This window comes from Bison bison, unplaced genomic scaffold (assembly GCF_000754665.1).
Source record: "Bison bison bison isolate TAMUID 2011002044 unplaced genomic scaffold, Bison_UMD1.0 scf7180017864482, whole genome shotgun sequence".
In the NCBI taxonomy this organism is placed as follows: domain Eukaryota; kingdom Metazoa; phylum Chordata; class Mammalia; order Artiodactyla; family Bovidae; genus Bison; species Bison bison.
In genome coordinates, this window is record NW_011495042.1 from 3912301 (window position 1) to 3934007 (window position 21707).

The 21707-nt window shown below is 46.5% G+C and overlaps 1 protein-coding gene across 3 annotated transcripts in view; it reads left to right on the plus strand.

Moving 5' to 3' along the window:
* ATG7 (autophagy related 7) overlaps positions 1-21707 on the plus strand; it is a 196450-nt gene that overhangs the window by 157908 nt on the left and 16835 nt on the right. The window contains exon 19 of one of the 3 annotated variants that reach the window (XM_010862436.1): positions 8678-12816. The exons of 1 other annotated variant lie outside the window; for it this stretch is intronic. In XM_010862436.1, coding sequence (XP_010860738.1) covers positions 8678-8752 — 75 coding nt within the window. In that variant the 3' untranslated portion in view covers positions 8753-12816. Of the gene's footprint in view, positions 1-4242; positions 4746-8677; positions 12817-21707 lie in introns of those variants that run through there. One more of the 3 variants, XM_010862438.1, reaches the window with a different exon arrangement.

Consider the following 21707-nt stretch of genomic DNA (forward strand, 5'->3'; position numbering starts at 1 on the left):
CATGGAGTTTTTTGCACTCACCTCCCTCCCATCATCGAGTATCCAAAAATGATTGCCTTTGTACTAGTTTAATGATAGTGCTGTTGAGAGGAACAGACAGATCGCCAGGTTGGGTCTGTTGGAAGAGGGCTGAGGAGCAAGGTGCAAAAGGGGGGCTGGCAGTTGGGGGAGGGGGTGCCAGAGTCACAGAGGTCAGTTTATCTTGGGCTGTGATGATTTTGAGGTAGTGGAATAAATAAATTTTGAGGTAGTGGAAAATGACTAGATGGTATTAGAGACAGGGTGGAGATACAGCTTGGAGAAAAAGAACAGAACTGGTAGCTTGGTTTAGCAGATAAAGTCCTCCTGTTTCATTTAGTACAGTGAAGAGAAGCTATAGACCAAGGATGCAGTAAAAATAAAAATACTTACATGAAAAATATGTGGTGATGAATTAATTTTATCTCAAGTTGTAGATTGAAAAATTTAAAACACCCACCTCATAAATTTTTCATAAGGAAAGGGTCTTAGGCAGAGATTGCTAGATTCTTTATAGCCAGTTTAGCTCTTGGTAAGTACACTCTGGGAGGTCCCACTTAGCTTTTTACCCTCTTAAAATGTTGCTCTCTGAACAGGGAATTTTGCACAGAGTTCTGACCTTTACTTTCAAGACCCTGTTGCGAATGGTCTCGCATATTTAAAGATGGACCCCAGTCCCCCATGGCTCCTAGCTGACTGTTGACCCCAGTTGGAACCAGAGGAAATGACCCTAAAGTTGATGAAACACAAGACTTCCAAGTCACGGAGCCCTTGACATGCTCACCACATACTCTTTAAATTGCTTAGCTTGTTGTAATAAGGCCGAGTCTAATCAAACTTGTGAATGACTTAGCCATCTTTTCATAAAATTTGCTGTGACTTTGCTTCTTAGGGTTATTTTTCATCAAGTGTCAGTTCACATGTACTGCTTTAGTTCCAACTGTGAGTTCAACATTGTGCTGTGGGAAATGCCAAATAAGTTTCAAACTCTATCTAACCAGAGAGAGAAAACACTGATTTATAGGAGTTAATAAAACAAGCTATATTGGTATATCCTTGAGATGTTCAAATTCCAAAATTCCATAACCCAACTTGCCTGAAATAGTTCATTCTCATTTTTGAAAGTTGGCAAGTTTCATGATTCCAGCATTAATTTTAGGCTACATTTTACTTGGCTTCCCTGGTGACTCAGATGGTAAAGAATCTGCCCACAATGCAAGAGATCTGAGTTTGATCCCTGGGTTGGGAAGATCTCCAGGAGGGGAAAATGGCAACCCTCTCCAATACTCTTGCCTGGAGAATCCCATGAACAGAGGAGCCTGGCAGGCTACAGTCCATGGGGTCGCAGAGAGTCAGACACAACTGAGAGACTAACACACACACACACAGACACACAGACACACACACGCACGTTTTACTTGATGCTGTGTCATACGATTATTTTTTAAGATTGCAATTATCGCACTCCTTTAAAAGAACTGTGTTTTTGCTAAGCACTACTTTCTTTCTGCAGAATTAGGGATTAATGAATGATCATTTAAAAAGTAAGTTTAGCACACCAGCTATATACCATAGGATGTAAAAATCATAATTTTTTTTTTTTTTTAAATTTTGATGACTGGCAATGAACAGGCCTGGGCCGATGGGTTGATTCTGAATTAAAACCCAGATTCTGACTCATCCACTACAGAATCCAGAATTCTAGAAAATAAAATGCCCATTTCTCCCATAGCTGGAGAGTCATATGAAAGACATTGTAGTCATGTGATATGACTTCATTGGCATGACAGTTTACTATTCAGCAAAGTAAATAGCACAGTTAACAAGTGTTTCTGCTGGGCCTTTTGCACTGACACTGAGTTTTTGGCCTCTCCCCCTCACAGCTGGTTTTGATTTGGTTCCCGTGGAATATTTTTGTTTTGTTTTGTTTTGTTTTGTATTTAACAACAGTCAGATATTTATGTACAGCTTCATCAAGAGCCTCCGATGACAAATATGCCTTTGGAGGCTAGTAGAAGCTGTGGGAAACCCCCGTGTCAGCACTTAAACCTGTTTCCAGTGGAGGGAAATGGCCCTAGGGACTGACCTAACCTGATCGAGAAGCAGCGTCTCTTCTCCCAAGCCTTCTGCTAGCCCACTTCCAACCTGCACTGGCCCATCCTGACACCGTACCCTGCGTCGATTTTTCCTTATGAAGCAGTCCCTCGAGGCTCAGCTTTGGCCTTCTTTCCTAAGTAAGAGGGGAAAAGCAGAGACAGCAGGCAGAAAGCCATCTAATTCTTAGACTGGAAACTGGAGCCTGGCTTTTGAAATAAGGCTTGGCAGTATCCCTTCAGAACTCACTTCATAAAATGAGCCCCTTTTATTTGCTGTCAGAGCTATCTACATGGACCTGAGATGTTTAAATAAGCTGGTGTTAGGGACGAGCCAGTTGGAAGATGGACCGTGAACCTCGGGCACACTTCCACACCCTTTAGTAGAGGTGTCGTGGATGGCACAACCCACTTGGAGGTCTGTGGGGGAGAGAGGGGAAGAGCCATAAATGCTAAAAGCAGAGTTCAAACAGCTGATAATAAGAACTAGAACATGGACACTGCATCCTCTTTAAATTTTAGTCCCTGTTCTGCTAGTGTTCTCGTGAGGACTCGAGTCAACAGTTGGTGCATCAGTTACAGCACTTAAGGAGATTGGAAGAAATGTGAAATCCTTTTTAGCTCCAGTAATTCAGTAATTTTGATTCAGTGTTCTGGTGTGACTGAGAAGTACAAAGATGGCCAGTTTTTATATCAAAATGTCTTCAAGCGTGTCCGTGTGATTCCTTTTCATGCAGTGTATCAGTGTCCTCTCGCATCTCGCATATCAGGCTGCCATTGCTAGAAACAGTTCTGAGACTTAGATCTCCCTTTAATCTTAAATGACTTCTCATACTCTGTACTGGTTGGTGTGTGTGTCACCATGTATATAAATCCTAAAAGGCGCAATCCAACCGAATAACGTACCTCTTTTTCCAGACTTAGGTATCCAGGACTTTTGGCTTCATCATAAACTCAGACCTCCCCTCATTACAATTGAGTATGTTTATAAAACACTCCCAACTCACTACGTGTTCATATAACTTCCAAAGACAGATTCCCCAGATCCCCTTGTTTTAAGTAACGGCAGCATCCCTAGAATGTTAAATGTGTAATGTCTGAGGAATCTGTTTAAAACTTGGCCATATTGCACAGTAACACTCCCGGAGTATATGAAGGCCTGAACCTGGCCTGGTCAGAAGGCCTGAACTCATGGCCCAGCTCCGAGCAATGGCCACACCTGCTCTGTTCACTGTGTGGCCGGGCAGGGCCATGTGCAGTGGCCCCCTGTGAGACCTTGGGTCATTTGCTTCACTGAGCTTCCTTTTCCTTATTTGTTGAATGGGATCAGTAATCTCTACTCTGCACAATTAACTGTGAGCATTGAATAAGAAAGCACCTAACAAAGGATAATACAGATTAATTGGGAATTGGGCTCCATGAAAATCTGCAACTTTGTCTTCAAAGGACACTATGAAGAAAGGAAAAGAATTAGAGAATAAAGGTGTTTTGTTTTTTGTTTTTGAAATTCATTTTTCTGATTAGAAACCAATATCCAGAATATTTATATAGGGAATTCTTATAACTCAATAATAAAAAATCACTAATCCAATTTAAAAATGGCCAATGGATTTAAGGCAGGCTTCCTTGGTAGCTCAGATGGTAAAGCATCTGCCTACAATATGGGAGACCCAGGTTCGATCCTGGGTTGGGAAGATCCCCTGGAGAAGGAAATGGCAACCCACTCCAGTATTCATGCCTGGAAAAATCCCATGGACCGAGGAGCCTGGAGGGCTACAGTCCATGGGGTCGCAAAGACTCGGACATGACTGAGTGACTTCAGTGGATTTAAACTGACCTTTTTTTGAAGATATACAGATGTCCAATAAGTCCATTAAAAAAAAAGATGCTTGGCATCATTAACCATCAGAAAAATGCAGATCAAAGCCACTGTGAGATACCACTGCAGGCCCACTGAGATGACCGTAAGAGATGAGAGTAAGAAGTGTTTGTTGGCGAGGTATGGAGAAATTGGAACCCTCACACACTGTTGCTCGGAGTGTAAAATGGTGCAGTCACTTTGGAAAGCAGTCTGGCAGTTCCTCAGAAAGTTAAATAGAGTTACCATATGGCTCTGTTCTTCCCCTTTTAGGTGTATAAACAAGAGAAATGAAAACTACTGTTCACATAGAAACTCGTACACACACGTTTATAACAGCACTCTTGACCATAATCACCAGAAGGCAGGAACCACCCACAGGCCCCGCACCTGGTGAGCGGACCGGTCAAATGCGGATGTGAGCTTGGAATCACAGTGGAGTCTTATTTGGTGATAAAAAAGAAAGGCGCATGTTATAAGGTGGATGAAGGATGAACCTTGCAATCGTCATGCTGCGTGAAGGAGGCCAGTCACAAATGGCCACCTGTTACAGTGTTTCATTTGTACGAAATGTCCAGGATTGAACAGTCCATGGAGTCAGAGCAGATTAGGCTTTGCTGGGAGGTGGGGTGTGTGTGGAGACTTGGGGGGGAACGAAGAGTGACTGCCTCTGGGTAAGGGCTTCTTTCTGATTAGTGTTCCCTTCTTGGATCGTGATAATGATTGCACCTTGTGAATGTGCTAAAACCTTTGAATAATTCACATTAACGGGTGAATTGTGTGGCATGTAAATTTTTTCTCCATTAAATATTTTTGAAGAGAAAGCAAGCACCTGGCCCCGAGGCACATGCTTGGCGCTCCCCGGCTTCTGTCTCCTCCTCTCACTGTCTGGGTCCTGGTGGTTGTGGGGATTTTCTGTTTGTGACAACGAGCCCATTTTAAGAGTGAACTTGGTGTAGATGTGACAACGATTTCTTCCATTCTTACTGTGCCTTCGTTTTCAAGCCATGGTCTCTGCACACCTCATTCAACCCTTTCTCCTGCCACCGGGAGCCAGTAAATACTTTGTTGAGTTCCCGTTGTTCAGTTGCTGAGTTGTGTCTGACTCTTGCAAACCCACGAACTGCAGCACGCTAGGCTTCCCTGTCCTTCACTGTCTCCCTGGGTTTGCTTTAACTGCCGTTCAGCCATCTCATCCTCTGTCGCTTCCTCCTCCTCCTGCCCTCAGTCTTTCCCAGCATCAGGGTCTTTGCCAGTGAGTCGGCTCTTTGCATCAGGTGGCCAAAGTATTGGAGCTTCAGCTTCAGCATCAGTCCTTCAATGAATATTCAGAGTTGATTTCCTTTAGGGTGGACTGGTTGGATCGCCTTGCAGTCCAAGGGACTCTCAAGAGTCTTCTCTAACACCACAGAGTCCACTGGTCAACTGCCTCCCTTGTGGGCTCCTTAGGAGGAGAAAGTCAGGGTCAGCCCCTGATGGAGGGGTGAAGGGAAGACAGGAGTGCCCTGTGGTCTGTTGTTTAAGTTGAAGTGGGCATTGGAAAGATCCAAATCCCAACCTGCCTCTGAATCTTTAAAATTTCACTCTTTGTTACAGGATTTTATTTTTTCCCCAAGATATTTGTGTGTGTGTGTGAGAAGTCTCAAACATACATAAAAGCTTACAGAAAAGTAAAATGAATACCCAGTACCTTCCTCTTGGATTCGTCTATTCATGTTTCGCCACACGTGCTTATCTATCTCTTGCTCTTTCTTTCCACACACATCACATGCGTATTCCGTTTTCTCTTTTCCTGAACTGTTTGAAAGCAAGTTCCATATACAGTGACACTCCCTCCCCTATATATTTTTTTTGAATCTGTTAAACATACAGACACTCTTCTATGTAAATGGAATGCTGTTGTCATCACAGAATAAAGAACAATAATTCCATAACACCACCTAAAATCCAACACGAACTCAAAATTCCCCAATAGTTCACAGGGTTTTAAAGGCACCTTTAAGTCGTTATTTGCTTTCTCCTTAAGTTTGTATCTTTATACATAAGCAGTTTTTGAAATAACAATTAAGCATCAGTCCCTTGGTTTAGAAACTTGAGCATATCTGTTAAGCTCTCTTTGCAGCCTCATCTCTACGTGAGGAGACACACTTCTCCCGTTAGGCAGTATCCCCGCTGTCCTGCCGCCCCACACAGGCCTCTTCCAGTTGAGATTATCTCCTGGGCATGCTGGTCTGACGGAGGCAGTCCTGATGGCCAGCCCACCCCCGCATAGGGTCCCCAGTGCCTGCGGCTTTGAGGAGGTAGGAATGGGACTCCCGGAAGCCAAACGGGAATACGACGTTTAAACCACTGAGACGACCTTGACCAGCTAAGCTATCAAGTTGTTCCCCCACCACCATCGCCACCCCCCGAATTCTGTCGTCTCCTGTGGAATGGCATACTGAACAGCTTGTCCCGTCCTAAAGCTCTCCTCCTCTCCTCCTCGGCAGTTTGTGTGTGACTTTGAATTATAAAAGCATTAAGATACAGGAGTGCATTTTGTTCGGGAGGAGGGATTTTTCAGCCTGTGAGAGAGAAAGTGGGGATGAGGAAGTGGAGAGCCGCTGGCCCAGACTTCCTGACCGCAGCGGAGGGTCCTGGGAGCCTGGGAGGTGTGTTCGCCGTTTGGCCTGTGACCCCGATCCTAGGGGCTGTATTTTTACAGCTGACCCTTCTCACTTGCAAACATAACAGCTGCTCTGTGTTGTACTTGGGGGGTTTCCATGTTTTGATACTGTAAAATTAAATTGATTCTCAGTTCTGAAATCTTCATTTTGATCCATCTTGCTTCTCACCTTAGTTCTGGGAGAGCATAGAGGGACGGGGATGCAAAATATTCTATAATGTATATTTTTAGTAATATTGTTCCTACTTAAGCCTGGCTCCTGTTGGTCAGCAAATAATTTATTGACCCCTTTCCAATTTCATCGCTGGATGTGGATCCAAAGAGGAACAGGCCAGACCTTCCTGAGACTGGTAACGCGTAGCTGGGCACATGTTTAGAAGCCCATCCCAAGTCCACCCTGCTCCGTCTGTTCTCGTCCGTCCTAAACAGTTCTGCTTTCCTCTGGGGTCTTCATTGTAAATATGGGCATTCCAGTTACCAGATATTCCCCCCCCCCCACAAGCTTGACATATTCTGCTTTCTAGATTTACGCCATCTTCTCACCAAACTACAGGTTCCATAAAAGAACTCTCTGCTCAGCAAGTCCTTCAGCAAACAACTAGCTGCTCAGCTTCCCTCACCACCACCACCCCCTAAAGGAAGAAAGAGTTTTGCCTGAGATTGGAGCTTGGGCTGCTCCTTTCTCCACAGCACAGCCATTTCTCATTGTCAGTTAGAACTCAGCTCTCCCTTCTCCCAAGCGTCTGTGCAGCATCGAGAGGCCACACCTCATAGGGTGGGGAAGGGGACCACTCAGGCCATCTGTGCTGGCCAAACGTGGGGCCAGAGGCCAGCGTGAGGCCGCCTCTTTCAGCCCAAATGGGGACGGCCAGTCCACGTTGCTGCCTCGGGACACGAGCCCTCAGTCTCCACTGTAGTCTAAAAAAAAGTCCTTACCATGCTGAAACTTGCTGATGAACCCAGGTCTGTAATTAGGGACATAAACGACGCGGTGCAGGCCTCACACAAGTGAACAGTTGTGGAGCATTATGGGCCCCTGTGGATCACTGACTTGAAGAAAAGGATGGGGGGGAAAGCTGGTTGCTGTTGGACAAATTGCTACCAGATGTAGATTTCAATAAACACCACACTGCTGTCCCCTCTTGCCCGAAGGTGCTGTGAATTTCTCGAGGCAAAAGAGCAATCAGTAAACTGGCGACTGTCCCACTGAGAGGAGCCTCCTGGTGTCGCTGGCCCCGGCTGCTAGTCCAGAGTGCAAGACAGACCCCCGGGGCCTCTCTCCCTTACCTGATGTGTTAAGGGAGAGTAATATACTTAAAATGCAGCAGCCGGATCCCACGGAACCTAAAGGAAGTCTGGAACTGTGGTTCAAATGTCACAAAAAGAAAGTGTCACTAGAGAGTGGAGGTGGTGCTTTAACAGAAGATCAGGGGTTTTTCTTACATATGCTGATTGTAATAGCCTTGGGTGAACCTACTTCAGTCAGTGAATATTAATAACCTCCTGGGGTCACATGAAGAAAGCCCACTTTCCTTCTCCCTCACTGAGTCTACAGATGAGAGGAGGGGGGCATCAGCAGTCTTTATGGTGGCTCAGATGGTAAAGAATGGGCCTGCAATGTGGGAGACCCGGGTTCGATCCCGGGGTCTGGAAGATCCCCCGGAGAAGGGAATAGCTACCCACTCCAGTATTCTCATCTGGAGAATTCCATGGACACAGGAGCCTGGTGGGCTACAGTCCATGGGGTTGCAGAGAGTTAAGACACAACTGAGCAACTAACACTTTCACACTTTACAAGTAAATAATGGGCAGCCTTTACTGTCCTGGGAAGTCAAAGCACAGAAGCTGCGTGTCTGCCTTCACCAGTGCTGCCGTGGTCCAGCCAGCACCGCCTGGGAATCTGAGATTGAAAGGCCACAGAGCCGTCACACTATTTTGTTGTCCCGTGAAGGGAGTGGGAGGAGACCGAGACAGAGAGAGGGAGGGAGAGGCAATGTGACCGATCGCAGCTTAGTTTACTAACACACTCCTCGTGTTCCTTAGAATGGAGCGATTCTGGACACAGACTACCCTGTCCCTCCAGTGAAAAGGCAAGCACCGAATGGACAGTCGGCCTGAATCCAGCATGCACGCTTGCATCACTGGTTCTCTCATCTCCTCTTCTCAGTTAGATGTTCAGCTTCTTGAAGGAAAGGACCACCTTTCCCATTCTCATTGGCTAACAGGTGCTGTGCACATAAGTCCTCAGGAAAGTATCCATCGGTTGGACGGCAAGAAGAGGTTTTATGTAAAAAAGACGCATCAACTGCTGAGACCACATTCTTGTTTTGAATTGTATGTAAGAGCTTTAGGGGCTTAGAGCTCATTGGAAGTCCTGGAGTTGAAGTAAATTCAGCGACATCAAGTTTATATTTGGCCCTCAGTTGAGAGATCTCTGCCAGTTGAGCTCCGGGGGGCTCCCCATCTCAAAGGGTGGTCTGGTCGTCCTTCAGACGATGGTGATGTGATGGCTAACTTCTGAGAGCTTGCTGTGTTCCAGATGTCTTAGTGAGCATTTGTTTGGGTTATCTTATTTAGTCTTTACAAGCATTTTATTTCACAGATGAGGAAATCAAGGTGCCTAGAGGCTAAGTTGCCCAAGTTGACATAGCTAGTAAGTGTTGGAGCCAAGTCATTTGGCTCCAAAACCTGTGTTTTTAACTATTACCTTACAATATCTAGTTGTTAGACTTGCCTTAGAGTTAGTTAAATTCCTGTTCTAAATGGCAGGCCCTGTATGTTGGACCATGGTTTTTACCTCTCCTAAACCTGTCTTAGCCGGATAGGTGCTTTGGTGGATCGTCACGGTGCATGCGTCCTACCCTTTTGGGTCAGAAACTGAATCTTGCCAGAGCTTGAAGACTAACTCCCGATAGCCAAACTCATAAGAAACTGAAATATAAAACACAGTGTCACATTTGTTCTGTCTGCCACTTCCCGTCCATACATGGGGAGACAGTTAGTAGTTGGGAGGTTTCATGATCACCTCGTGGACCTGTGATCCCCCAGGAGCTGAAGGGTTTTGCTTTCCAGTAAGATCATCTTGCTAATCTCTGGACAAAGGCAGACACACGAACAAATGGTTGCAGAAACCCTGGGCTCCCTTTTTCAGACTCCACATGGAACCTGATACCACCTATGAACAATCTTCTAGAGTTGCGTAGATTTTCGCTTTCTTAGTTAAAATGTGTCTCCTGACATGGCTCCTGTGTCACTTTGATTGACATGGGAAGCCCCCCATATCCTCAACTGCTTTTCTGCAATCTCTCCAGTAGACTGACTTCGACACGTGGCCAGGGTCCTCCAGCATGTGTCAGTTCTCCTGATTTCCATTCTCCGAGGCTAGCCTGATTTCAGGATGTGCAGGGAGACCTCAGTATACCCACTCTGATGTGTGCTGAGTCCAGTCATTATCGCAGGGGAACATCGCAAGCACCTTACTGGAAGCCCAGGGGAAGCATTCCTTTGATCTTAGTGGCAGGAAGATGACAAACTGGCTGTATTTGAAAACAGGCTAACGGTCCTGAGTCATCAAGGAGGGCGTCTTTGGAAAAGGATAGGTCAAGTCTATCTGCTTGATCAGTAGCAATAAAGGGGAACATTTGTAGGCCTGATCAGCATCCAGTGAGATGGATCCCTGGGTAGCATCTACCCAGCAGCGCTGAACCCAAAGGGAAGTGACGGGCCTCCTGGCCCGAGCGTCCGACTGGTACACGGGCCTCAGCTAGCTAACGCGAGTGTGGCTGTTGTGGCCAAGAGAGAACCCTGGGAGGTCTGCAAATGTTTATTCTTGGACTGTGAGCAGCTAGAAGGCAGACGCTAGGTTTTACTCCAGTCTGTGATTCCAGCATCTGGCATGGAAGCTAGCATGCCCCAGAAAATAACAAGAATTTTTTTGTTTTTAATGAATGAGATTCCATTTATATGAAATAGCCAGCATAAGCAAATTTATAGACATAAAACAGATGAGTGGTTGTCAGGAGATGGTGGGGGTGAAGGGAGAGCTGGGAGAAATCAGGATGGGTCCTGGGTGTTTGGGGGATGATGCAAATGTCCTGGAATTAGATAGTGGTGATGGTTTCTCAATTCCATGAAGACATGTAAACCATAGAACTTTACACTTTAAACGGGTGAATCGTATGGTCTATGAATTATGTGGCATGTGAGTTGTATCTCAACAAATTTAATTTTAAAATGAATGAGAACTTGTTGTTGGTGGGGATGTAAAATAAAACGGCACAGGCCTTTTTGAAGACAGTCAGGCAGCTTCTTACAAAACAAGTCGTCTGTTCTTAGTTTATGATTCAGGATTGTGCTCCTAGGTATTCAAAGGGGTTGGGAACTTATGTCCCCACAAAAACCTGCACTTGAGTGTTTAGGGGAGCTGTATAATATAGCCACCCAGACTGGAAGCAACCAAGGTGTCCTTCAGTAGGTGAATGGATTTAAAAATAAAAAAACACAGATACATTCATACAGTGGAATATTATTCAGCAGTAAAAAGAGATGAGATGTGGAGGAGCTTTAAATGCATGTTGCTCAGTGAAAGGCCTCAATCTGAAAAGGCTGCTTACTGTGTAATTACTCGGTGATATGACATTCTAGAAAAGGCAAAACTATAGAAATAGTTAAAGATCAGTGGTTGTCAGGGGCTCAGGAGGAGGAAGGAAGGGTTAAGTAGGTGGCCCAAAGGAGGTTTTCATGACATATTTTGTATAACACTGTAGTGATGGGCACATGTGAACCCTCAGAACGATAAAAACAGAGTGAACCCCAATGTGAAATACGGACTGGAGTTAATAATAACGTATCATGAGTGTTCCCATCGGCTGTAAGAAGTGTGCCACACTAACGCAGGAGGTTAATAATAAGGAAACTGTGAGGCTTGAGGAGACAACACGTGGAACTCTGCTCAATGTTCTGCAAATCTGAAACTTCCCTTAAAGTCTGTCAACTTGAAAAGCAGCAACAAACATGAATGCGGCAGACACTTAACGTTCATGCCAGGCAGTACTGCCCTTGGTATTGTTTGCTTCAAGCTTTTCTTTCTTTAAGGTGAAAGAAATGTTACAGATGAAGCCCCCCTTGAGTGCCCTCGCCTTCCCAAGGGAAACCACCACTACTAGTGCGTGCCCTCACTTCTGTATTTTATGCTGAGTGAACTGGATTTTCCGGGTGTTTAACAAACAGTACATAAGTTGCATAAGCTGTGTTTTGCAACTTGAATTTTTCATGCAACCCGATGCTTTAAAGACCTGTCCATGTTGCTAAATATAGGTCTAATGCTTTTATCTTTAAAAAAAATTTTTTTAAACTCTAGTATCATATTCTCTTGTATATATGTTACTTCGTGTTATTTTTCCATTTCTCTGTTGATGGATGTTTAGATTATTTCTGATTTTATTATCACCACCAGTGCTGTAATAAAATAGTTTTTGACATAAAAAATAAAATAAAATGAATGAGAAGGCAGAACATTACACAGCTGAAAGGGGTAAGAGCAGGGCATTCTAAAAAGCAGACTCATTCATGCTGATGTGATCTGTTAGAGTCCTAGCGAGTTAACCCTTGAGGAACAGAGGACCACTTACCAAGCTGTGTTTACATTATCAACTAACTAGTTATTACATAGGCTTGAGATCCATAATAAGGACCATTTTAAAAGCTGAGTCACCTTAGGGTTGAACAGTTGTTAGCACTGGGGAACTGAGGTTTATAGAGAGGAGATGAACACTTTTCTGAAACACAAATAATTGCAGATACTAGTGTCCAGACCCATTCTCTTCAGTATATTTTATGCACAGTAGCATCTCCAAGTTGCCAACAGTGTTCCACAATTCACCAGCATTCACTGAGCACTGACTGTGTGTCCGCTGCCAGCCCACGGGAGGACCACTTCTTGTCTGCTGAAAGTGTCCAGCCTCCTGGGCTCCAGGAAGCACAGTGCCATTCCAGCGGGGGACAAGGCCCACTTACCGCTGAACTGAGCAGTCTATTAAAACCCAGAAAGGATATTGAAAACAAACAGCTCTTCCTTGCTTACCAAGCATGGAGTACCTACAGCCCATGCCTGAAGAGTTGTTATTGTTTAGTAGCTCAGTCCTGTCCAACTGTTTTGCAACTCCATGGACAATAGTTCAGCATGCTCCTCTGTCCGAGGGATTTCCCAGGCACTGATACTGGAGTGGGTTGCCATTTCCTTCTCCAGGGGATCTGCCTGATCCAGGGATCAAACCTACATCTCCTCTGTCTCCTGCATTGCAGGCAGATTCTTTATCACCAAGCCACGAGAGAAGCCCTGCCTAAAGAGAGCCATGCTCAAACTGGAAGATTCGTTGTACAGTTAAAGGAGGGGTGGCCAGTTTGACGTTGAGGGGGGCTGCAAGTTTTCTGGGTCCCAGGAGAAGAGAACAGATCGAGTCATGGGCCTTCTTGCCATGTGGCCTGAGCCCTGACCGTCCTTGAGACATGAAAAGTGTGGTCCACAACCTTTATTAACTTTTTTTTCCCACCTAGAAAAAAGCCAAGAAATTTCAGAGTAGTTCTCAGAGTAGTCCAGAATCATCATCTCAAAAAAAAAAAAAAAAAAAAAAGATAATCCCAGAGAGCTCAGAGGGATAAAAAGATGCGCTTGCTGAAAAGAATATTTCCCAACCTCTGCTAGCCCTTGGAGCCAACAAAAGGAAAACCTCGGCCTGTGTTTAATGAGTGAGAGAGTGCAGCTCGAAATGGGTGGAGAAGGAGGCTATTTAAAAGACCCTAAAGTACTGCAGCTGTTCTGGCTAATTTCTCTCATCTCAGCGATGTTCCAAGCCCTTTGTCTTCTCTGTGGGGCGAATTCATCTGGCTCTCCCATGAGTCATCCTGCCCACAAATAATCTTTCTCGGAGTAGCCCTTATGAAAATAGACAATTCACATTGCATTGTGTGAATTGGCAATGTGTGTCCCTTCCCTGGGTGGGCCGCGCTTCATCTGCTCCGCCTGCATCCACACACGGCGGGACTTTCTGAGGCCCAAGCACGCCCTGAGCCGGGAGACAGGGGAGCACAGGGGGAGACTTCGGAACCCCGAATCTGAGGAAGGCTGCAGACAGCAGGCCCCCATCCCTTCTCCAGACATCTAGGTCTCACAGGTGGCACCTTGGCCACACGGGTTTCGTGAGACTTATCTATGAAAAAGTAGACAGCATCAGAGGAAATTTTGTGTCATTAAACGTTACTATAACATTTCAACCTAGACCTTGCCAAATGTAGCTCTTCCTCTTTAGTACTTTCTTCTCTATCTGGCCAGCAGATCTGACCAACCAGCATTCTTATTTAAAATTTCCCTAGAGAGACACTGAGCCCTTTGAAGTAGAGACTAGAATGGATCTATGTTGTTTTTGCTCCTTAGCAAAATTCCCTCTTTCCCTATTGATTTTAGTCTAAGAGCCCATCCTGGACCTCTGCTCTCATCCCATGTGCTTTTTCTGGTGGAGTAACCCCTTTGGCTCATGATTGGAGTCTGTAATTGAAGGCCCGGATAGTCACGCCCTCGTATTCCGCCGGTCATGATGATTGGTGCAGAAATAGGCATATGACCCAGTGACAGCCGTGGGATCCAATGAGACTTGGGCTGGGAGGCGGGGCTAGGTCTGGGGGCGTTGCCAGCATGAGCTCTGGGCCGGGGGCAGCCTTCTAGTGCTCCTGAGGGGAGAGCCAGTTTGCACGTGGAAACCACACATGGAAGAGAGTTGAGTCTCCCTGAGGTGAGAGAGGGAAAGGGTGAGGACAGTCACGGCCTTATCCTCCGAGTCCCAAATTGAGCTGCCGTGAGGGTGCCATTATCTTGCTCTCTCGGCCTGTGAGCGGGCTCTCCTTTTGCCTTGAGTAAAGCAAGGTCAAGGGGGCCACATAGGATGAGATGGTTGGGTGGCTTCATCGCCTCAATGGACACGAGTTTGAGCAAGCTCCGGGAGAGGGTAAAGGACAGGGAAGCCTGGCCTGCTGCAGTCCATGGGGTCGCAAAGAGTCAGACACGATTTAGCGACTGAACAACAGAAGCAAGGTTAAGTTTCCTGTCGCTCACAACCAGGAGTTCCAACTCATTCAGGGGCAGCATCTCAGTTAGCCCCAGCACCTGGCAGAGTGCCTGGCATGCACAGGAAGCTCAGTATGTATTTACTGCACAAAGTCTCATTCAGTTGAACAGATGTTTATTGAACACTCATGAGGAACCGAGTCTGGTGCTGGATCTTACAGGACCGCACTGCCCAGTACAGCAGCCGCTAGCCACATGTGCCTCTTTAACTGCATATTTAAATTGGTGGAAATTCAATTTTAAAAAGCTTCAGATCTAAAGTCACACCCTTCACATCTCAAGTGTTCAGTAGCCACAGGTGGCTGGTGGAACTGGACAGAACAGAGAACATTTTCATTGTTGCAGAAAGCTCTTGAGAACAGCGCTGCTGCAGAGATACAGACATGCACAAGACTCAGAACATGCCTCCAAGAAGCTGTATCTTCCTTCCTTAGGAGATCTAAACTCCTGGGGGCAGGGAGGGGAAATAAGCCCATTTTTCTTTATACTCCACCCAGTCCCTAACCACCATGTCTCCCAACCAGAAACACAACCACTCCTTGGACGTGAAAATGTACAAAGAGGCAGAGACTTGCAAAGTTCCCTTCCTTCTTTAACCCTGATTTTTGTCACCTCTTCCCGTTTATGCTGCTTGTACTCTCTTTTCTAACAGTGTCCGGCCTTTCCAGGCCCCAGGAGTAGAGAGGGGGACCTGTCTGCAAATGCAGGACTTTAGTGTACAGCCGCCCCAGGTGTGAGCAGCCTGAGAGAGGTGTATTTCAGGGCACTAAGCAGGCTCAGTTTCCACCGCATCTCCTTCCGGACGACACTGTGCAGCGCCCTGTGCTGTGGAGACAGGTCAGCTCTGGGGCATGACCGTACCTCCCTGCGCAGGACTTCCCAGGGCCCTTGCTCACTTATCACCAACAATTACAATGTTTACAGACGCAGTAAAAGCCATTAAGAGGAAAAGCCGTCTTCCTGCTCTTCCTCCCTTGATCAAACCTGGAGAAGAACCGCTTCCACAAAGGGGAGGACCCATGCCAGGTTTATAAAAGGGAGGTGCTGCAGCTGCCTTTGGGTCCACCTTAAGGCGAGATCAAAAGTTTGTTGTTGTTGTTGTCTTTCCCCAACTCTTCTGCTAGGAAGAACTGTACTCTGGCGGCGGCACTGTCAGTAACTGGTCCTTCTCTCAGTTGGTAAATCACTGGGCATGATAAGCAGCAGCTTTGAAGTGAGTAGCGCGGCACCTCTGTTGATTCTCCAGCAGCAGATGGCGGCCGTGGGTGATGACGGGCAGGAGGCAGAGGGCTGAGCTTCCAGGGATGAAAGGGACATTTCACGTGGGAGACACCCGGGGTCTCTCCTTGGGGGTATAATTGGTCCTTCATGCATTGTTATCAGGGGTTCTCCCAGCACCTAGAAGAGTTGTTCTTCCCAGTTTAATCAGTGCTAAATGCATGAAAGAGTTTACATTCTAATGGAGGGAAATCAGGGTTCCAGCAAGTATAATAACCTCACGTTGTATAGGATTTAATAGACACGTAATGACCATACTAGTTCAGGAGTGACAGGTAGCTTTCAGCTCATGCCCCTCTTAGCAGTTGTTCTTGGCCACTTGGAGGGTTGGGTCAGGAAGGATTTTTTGAGGCCACAAAAGTTTTTTGAGGATTTTTTAAAAATCTTTTGGCCACACTGCACAGCATGTGCGATTTTAACTCCCCGACCAGGGATCGAACCTGACCCGGTGTGTTGGTAGCACGGAGTCTTAACCACCGACGACCAGGGAAGTCCCCAGGGACATTTCTTAATTGTATAGTCTCAGGATCCAGCACATTGCCTCATGTAGTAATTAACCATTAAGCGTACACTGGATAAATGAGCAATCCAATTTCCTGGTTTTAGAATGGGCCCGTGATTCTACGTGAATGACGCACGGTAAAGGCCTTAACTGTAAAGCCTTTTTGCAACAGAAATATTTCCCAGAGAACTTTGACCTATTTTTTTATGGATCTATTGCCTTGATTTTTTTTTTAAAGCCCTCTATTTTGCTATAATAAAACAACAAATTTCAAGAATTTCAAAATTGAAGACTAAACACCCTCATTTTCTATTTAAGTTGTCTAGAGAGGAATGTTGGCGTCTTAGAACAGAAGCCTGACAGATTTAGGTTTGACTTTCAGCTCAACCATTAACCCACTCTGTGACCTTAAGCTAGTCACTTCTCTCTGGGTCTCAGTGTCCTCTGTAAAGAGAGAGAATTGCAGTCAGTGAGCTCTTTGATTCTGCGAATCAGGATAGAGGATGAGAAGAAAACTGGTTTCAACAACAATCTGTCTTTGGCGCAACTGATAGCTTCTCTGATTCCAGCTTCACTTTCTGTCGAAGGAGCAGTGATCATGGGGAAATGTAGGGTAGAGGTGTGTGTGTGACATTTTTAATGATGAACCACGACCATAAAATGAGTCTGTTTTGGTGTCTCTGCAGAATGTTACATGAGATTTGCCCTGTTTTCCAAGAGGACTGTGGTACGTGTAATATACAAAAATGTAATATGTCACCTCAAACTCATGTCTTGGCTGGCATTCAGCATGAAGACTCTGACAGTTATGTTTTTTCCTTATATTTATGTACATTCTACCTGATTCTAAAAAGAATATTTAAGATCGTTATAGTCAAAACCATAGACATAACTGAATCTAAAAGCCTTTAGGATGAGATTAAAAGGACAAGAGCCAAGTTTTCTGTTCTTAGAGTCATTTTTTTAGGAAACATAAACTAAGGGAAGCTTCCGGAGTTGAACATGGAGTGTAAGTCCGTGGTTCCTGGCAGCCAGAGCGAATAGGGAGGCAATGGGCTGCCCCGTCTTCCTTGTCTGATAACAGCCAGGGTGATTGGCTGTGGACGGCGGCCATGGGGAATGCAGGCAGCTTGTCAGCCTGCCAGGCCTGTTCGAAGAGCCTCTTATATCACCAAGGCAATAGCCATCAGTTAATGATCGATAGTGGCTATTTTACTAGTTGTTTGGGGGGACTTTCACCAGACCACCACACAAAATAATAGCAGCTGATGCTTACTTTTTTCGTACTTACGTGCCAGTCACTGTTCCAAGCTCCTTATCTAATAGTAACATATCAAATCCTTAAAACCGCTCTGTGAGGTAAGAACAGCACTCTCAGGCCTGTGGTCTTACCCACTGCACCGTGCTGCCTCTCTCACCTCTGAGATCATGCGGAGATTTCACTTGGCACCGGTCACACAGCTCAACTCCCAGGGTCCGAGCCATCTCAGGACAGAGTGTCTCGTTTAAAGGAACAATTACCAGGTAGACCTTAGGCAGCCACCTTAGCCACGCTACCCAATTCGGCGGGTCAGTTGTTGCTCACTGAGTTAAGCGGTTCTTCTCGCATTGTTTTAAGGTGGCATGTTGCATTTTAAAGGAACAGTGTGGGCTCCGTCTAGGCATTCTTTCCCTCATCTCAGTGTTCGTGAAGCCACATCATACATCCACCACCCACCACCTTGTCTTCAAGTATCTTTCATCTGCATCAGGGGTGCCAGCTGACTCATTCAGGAGGGTGGCTGCCTGGCAAGCTGTGTTGAGAAGGGGTCTCAGGCCTGGTTCAGATGTGATGAGAGAGGTTCATGGCTGAGTCGTCACATCTGCCGTGGGCAAGCATGAGCGCATGTCTTTGCCAGCCATGGTCTAGTTCAAGGTCAGGGCTTCCCTCTGCACCCTGTGGCTTCTGAGATGATTTTCCTTCGAGGAGAGAAGAGAATGGAGTGGTTCACATAATTGACATAGTTCCTTAATTCATTGCACAACAATCTGTTGAATTCTCTCTTTGTACAAGATACATAATAAAAAGATGAATAAGTCTTGAGTCTCTTTCTCCAAAAATTTTTTTTTGTAGCCACAGACATATAAATTTAACAAATCATTTCCATACAGTGAGGTAATGCTTATGAAGTGCTGTGGAAAGGGCAGACAGGCATCACGGTGCCAGTGAGCCCAAACCCCATTCAGTTCTGTCGATGGGCCCTGTGAGGGAGTATGTTTTGACAGCCATTGGGCTTCCCTCGTGGCTCAGACGGTAAAGAATCCGCCTGCGATGCAGGAGACCCGGGTTCAATCCCTGGATCGGGAAGATCCCCTGGAGGAGGTCTTGGCAACCCACTCCAGTATTCTTGCCTGGAGAATCCCATGGACAGAGGAGCCTGGCAGGCTACAGTCCATGGAGTCACAAAGAGTAGGACACAACTGAGTGACTTACACTTTTGGCAGGGCCAGCGTCCCCAAGATTTTTGGGCAACTGTCATATTCGTTGAGCATACAGCACCATCATTAGCAGGCTGTCTCTTCGAGTCTTGATGAGTTACTCACCCAGGAACAGAGGGTAAAATGGAGTCTATCATGATTGATCAGTATTTCTCAAGGTTGGCTATGAGTAAGAACTTTGAGAAGGATGAAGCCAGGGATCTGGGGAGTCAGTCCCGGGGAGGTGGAGTCGGACGGTCACAGGGAAAGGCAGAAAGGCCAGAGATGAGCCAGCATCTCTGTGTAAACTAGGAAATGTGTTCTCTCCAGACGTACGACAACCATAGAAGACAGTGATGGAGTCAGAAACGGCACCACTGGGGCTGAAGAACCCCAAACGAAGCCATTTTGAAGCTGACCTTTGATTTCAGAGAGAGCTTTGGCTTAATCGACAGAGTATTTTCCCTTCTCACTGCCTTGTAAAGACAGGCATCCCACATCCGCTGAGAGGCAGGTGAGGAGACCCAGCCTGTGGTGTGAGATTGCACGGTGAATAACGGAGCAAAGACGCCCAGGACGGCACTTGGTCTCTCACACCCCACACTTGCTCTTCAGTTTAACGCTGAGCCTGAGGAGGATTCTTCTCAGTGGTTTTAAGAAAATCATGAAGCTTGATACTGTGCCTAATCACCAAGAAACAAAACATGACAACCGAGAGGACACTTTGGACATCACCTTGTCCGGTGCTCTTGTTCTAAGATCCAGGAGACAGCTCCAAGTAACACAGGGGGTTCAGGTGTTAAACCTCCTCGGCCCTCACTGTGCCTTTGTCTGAGTGGAAGTGCCTGCAGGAGCGGTTTAAGAGTCTCTGCTCCTCCTCCGAGGACTCACTGTAAGACATCTTCACCGACAGCGCAGTGGTAAAGAATCTGCCTGCAAGGCAGGAGACGCAGGTTCAGTCCCGGGTCAGGAAGATCCCCTGGAGGAGGGCATGGCAACCCACTCCAGTATTCTTGCCTGGAGAGTCCCATGGACAGAGGAGCCTGGCGGGCTGCAGTCCACGGGGTCACAGACAGTCAGACACAGCTGAGCGACTAAGTGCACACAAAGAACTTTGTAAGCCTCTTTCATTCGTTCGTTCAGCAAACGTTACTGCACAGTGGCAAAGTACCAGGCGTGGACACAGCCTCTGGGAACACAGCAGTGCAGAAAGTGGAGGCTCTGTCGCTGTGGAAGTTAGCATTCTAGAGACATTTAGCTTCACCAAGACTCCTCTAGATGATGTATTAATAGGCTCACCTGGTTACTAATACACTTCACCTTGTGCTCAGTTGCCCAGCACGTAAGAAATCTGCTGGGGCCCTGGGTGGTCCCCCGCCCTCAGCCTGCACCTGAGTTCCGGGCCTTTATGAGGGGCCCTGGCTCCCCATCCTCCACCCCGTATGTAGATTTCTACCCATTTATCCAACTCTTCCATTTCCCTGATAGCTGCTGACTTGAGTTTGCAGCAGAAAATTCAGCGTCCTCCTCCTAAAGGACTCAAATGGCTGACCAGAAGCAGAAGTGGCCTCCCTTTAGGGTGTTATAAGGCAGTTCTGCTGTCCTTATCTACTTCCGGGTGAACCAACTGGCACAGAAGCATCTCTTCGCTGCCCCTTTAGTAATGCTGCAAGAAATAGTGTCTCCAGTAATCTGTGCTTCCCTAAAGCCAGTCATTTTACCACCTTGGAATAGCAATTGTGAGTGAACTTTTTTTTTTTCTCACCCCGGAAGAAGTGTTTCTCATCCTTGTCTGCATCTGGACTTGGTAGATGCAGGTAGAGTCTACATCTAGACTCTGCATGGCTGGTACCCTTTCTAAATTATCCAGAACACTGTTGGCTTCAAGTGACACACCCTCAGCTTGAGTCATGAGAGGCGAAGGGAAGTCATGGGGCACTGAACACAATGAAAGGAAAGGTGGGTCCAGCAAACCTCGGGCGAAGCTGCAGTTTTGGAGCAGCACGAACAGGTGTTCTCCCTGGAGACGGGCGTCTTCCTCCAGGCAGGAAGCGTGGCCACTGGCAGCTTCAGGCACCTGACGCGGACCAGCCCCCGACCCAGACCCAGAACTCACGGCCCAGCTTGCATCTCTTCCTTATTTGGGGGTCAGCCAGATTGAGCCAGAGAGGTGGGGTCTGAAAAGGAACATGGTTGGCATGAGGGGAGGAAGATACTGGCCATTACCAGGAGACGGGAGGTGCTGGGCAAGCAAAACTGAAAGTGTTGGTACTAACCTGACCGCACCAAGAGAGTGGTGATGAAGTGATTTAAGCAGCGAGAGGCGTGATGCGCATTTCAAAAATAATACATATTCAGTGAGGCTCCCCTCACCGGCTTTCCCTTCACTGACCCTCCTGGTTGATAGACTCTGCGGCCCCTTGGTCCAGGTGCCCACGGGAGGCGGGATGCTCCCAGCCCACAGGCTGGTTTCCAGGACGCCCCATGCTTTTCTGCTCCCACCGGGTGAGGCGTATGCTCTCCAGGAGTCACTCATGTTTCTTGCCAGACCTGGAAACGCCAGATGGCATGGTTGTAATTGTACCGTTTAAGTAAATATCCCCAAAGTGAAAAAAGAAAAAGTGCACAAAAGAAAGTTATTTCTATGAAAATCAAGTTTAGTTCAGGAAGATTCAATGACAGTAGCTAGAAGCAACGACTCTTCTGCAGTGGGGAGA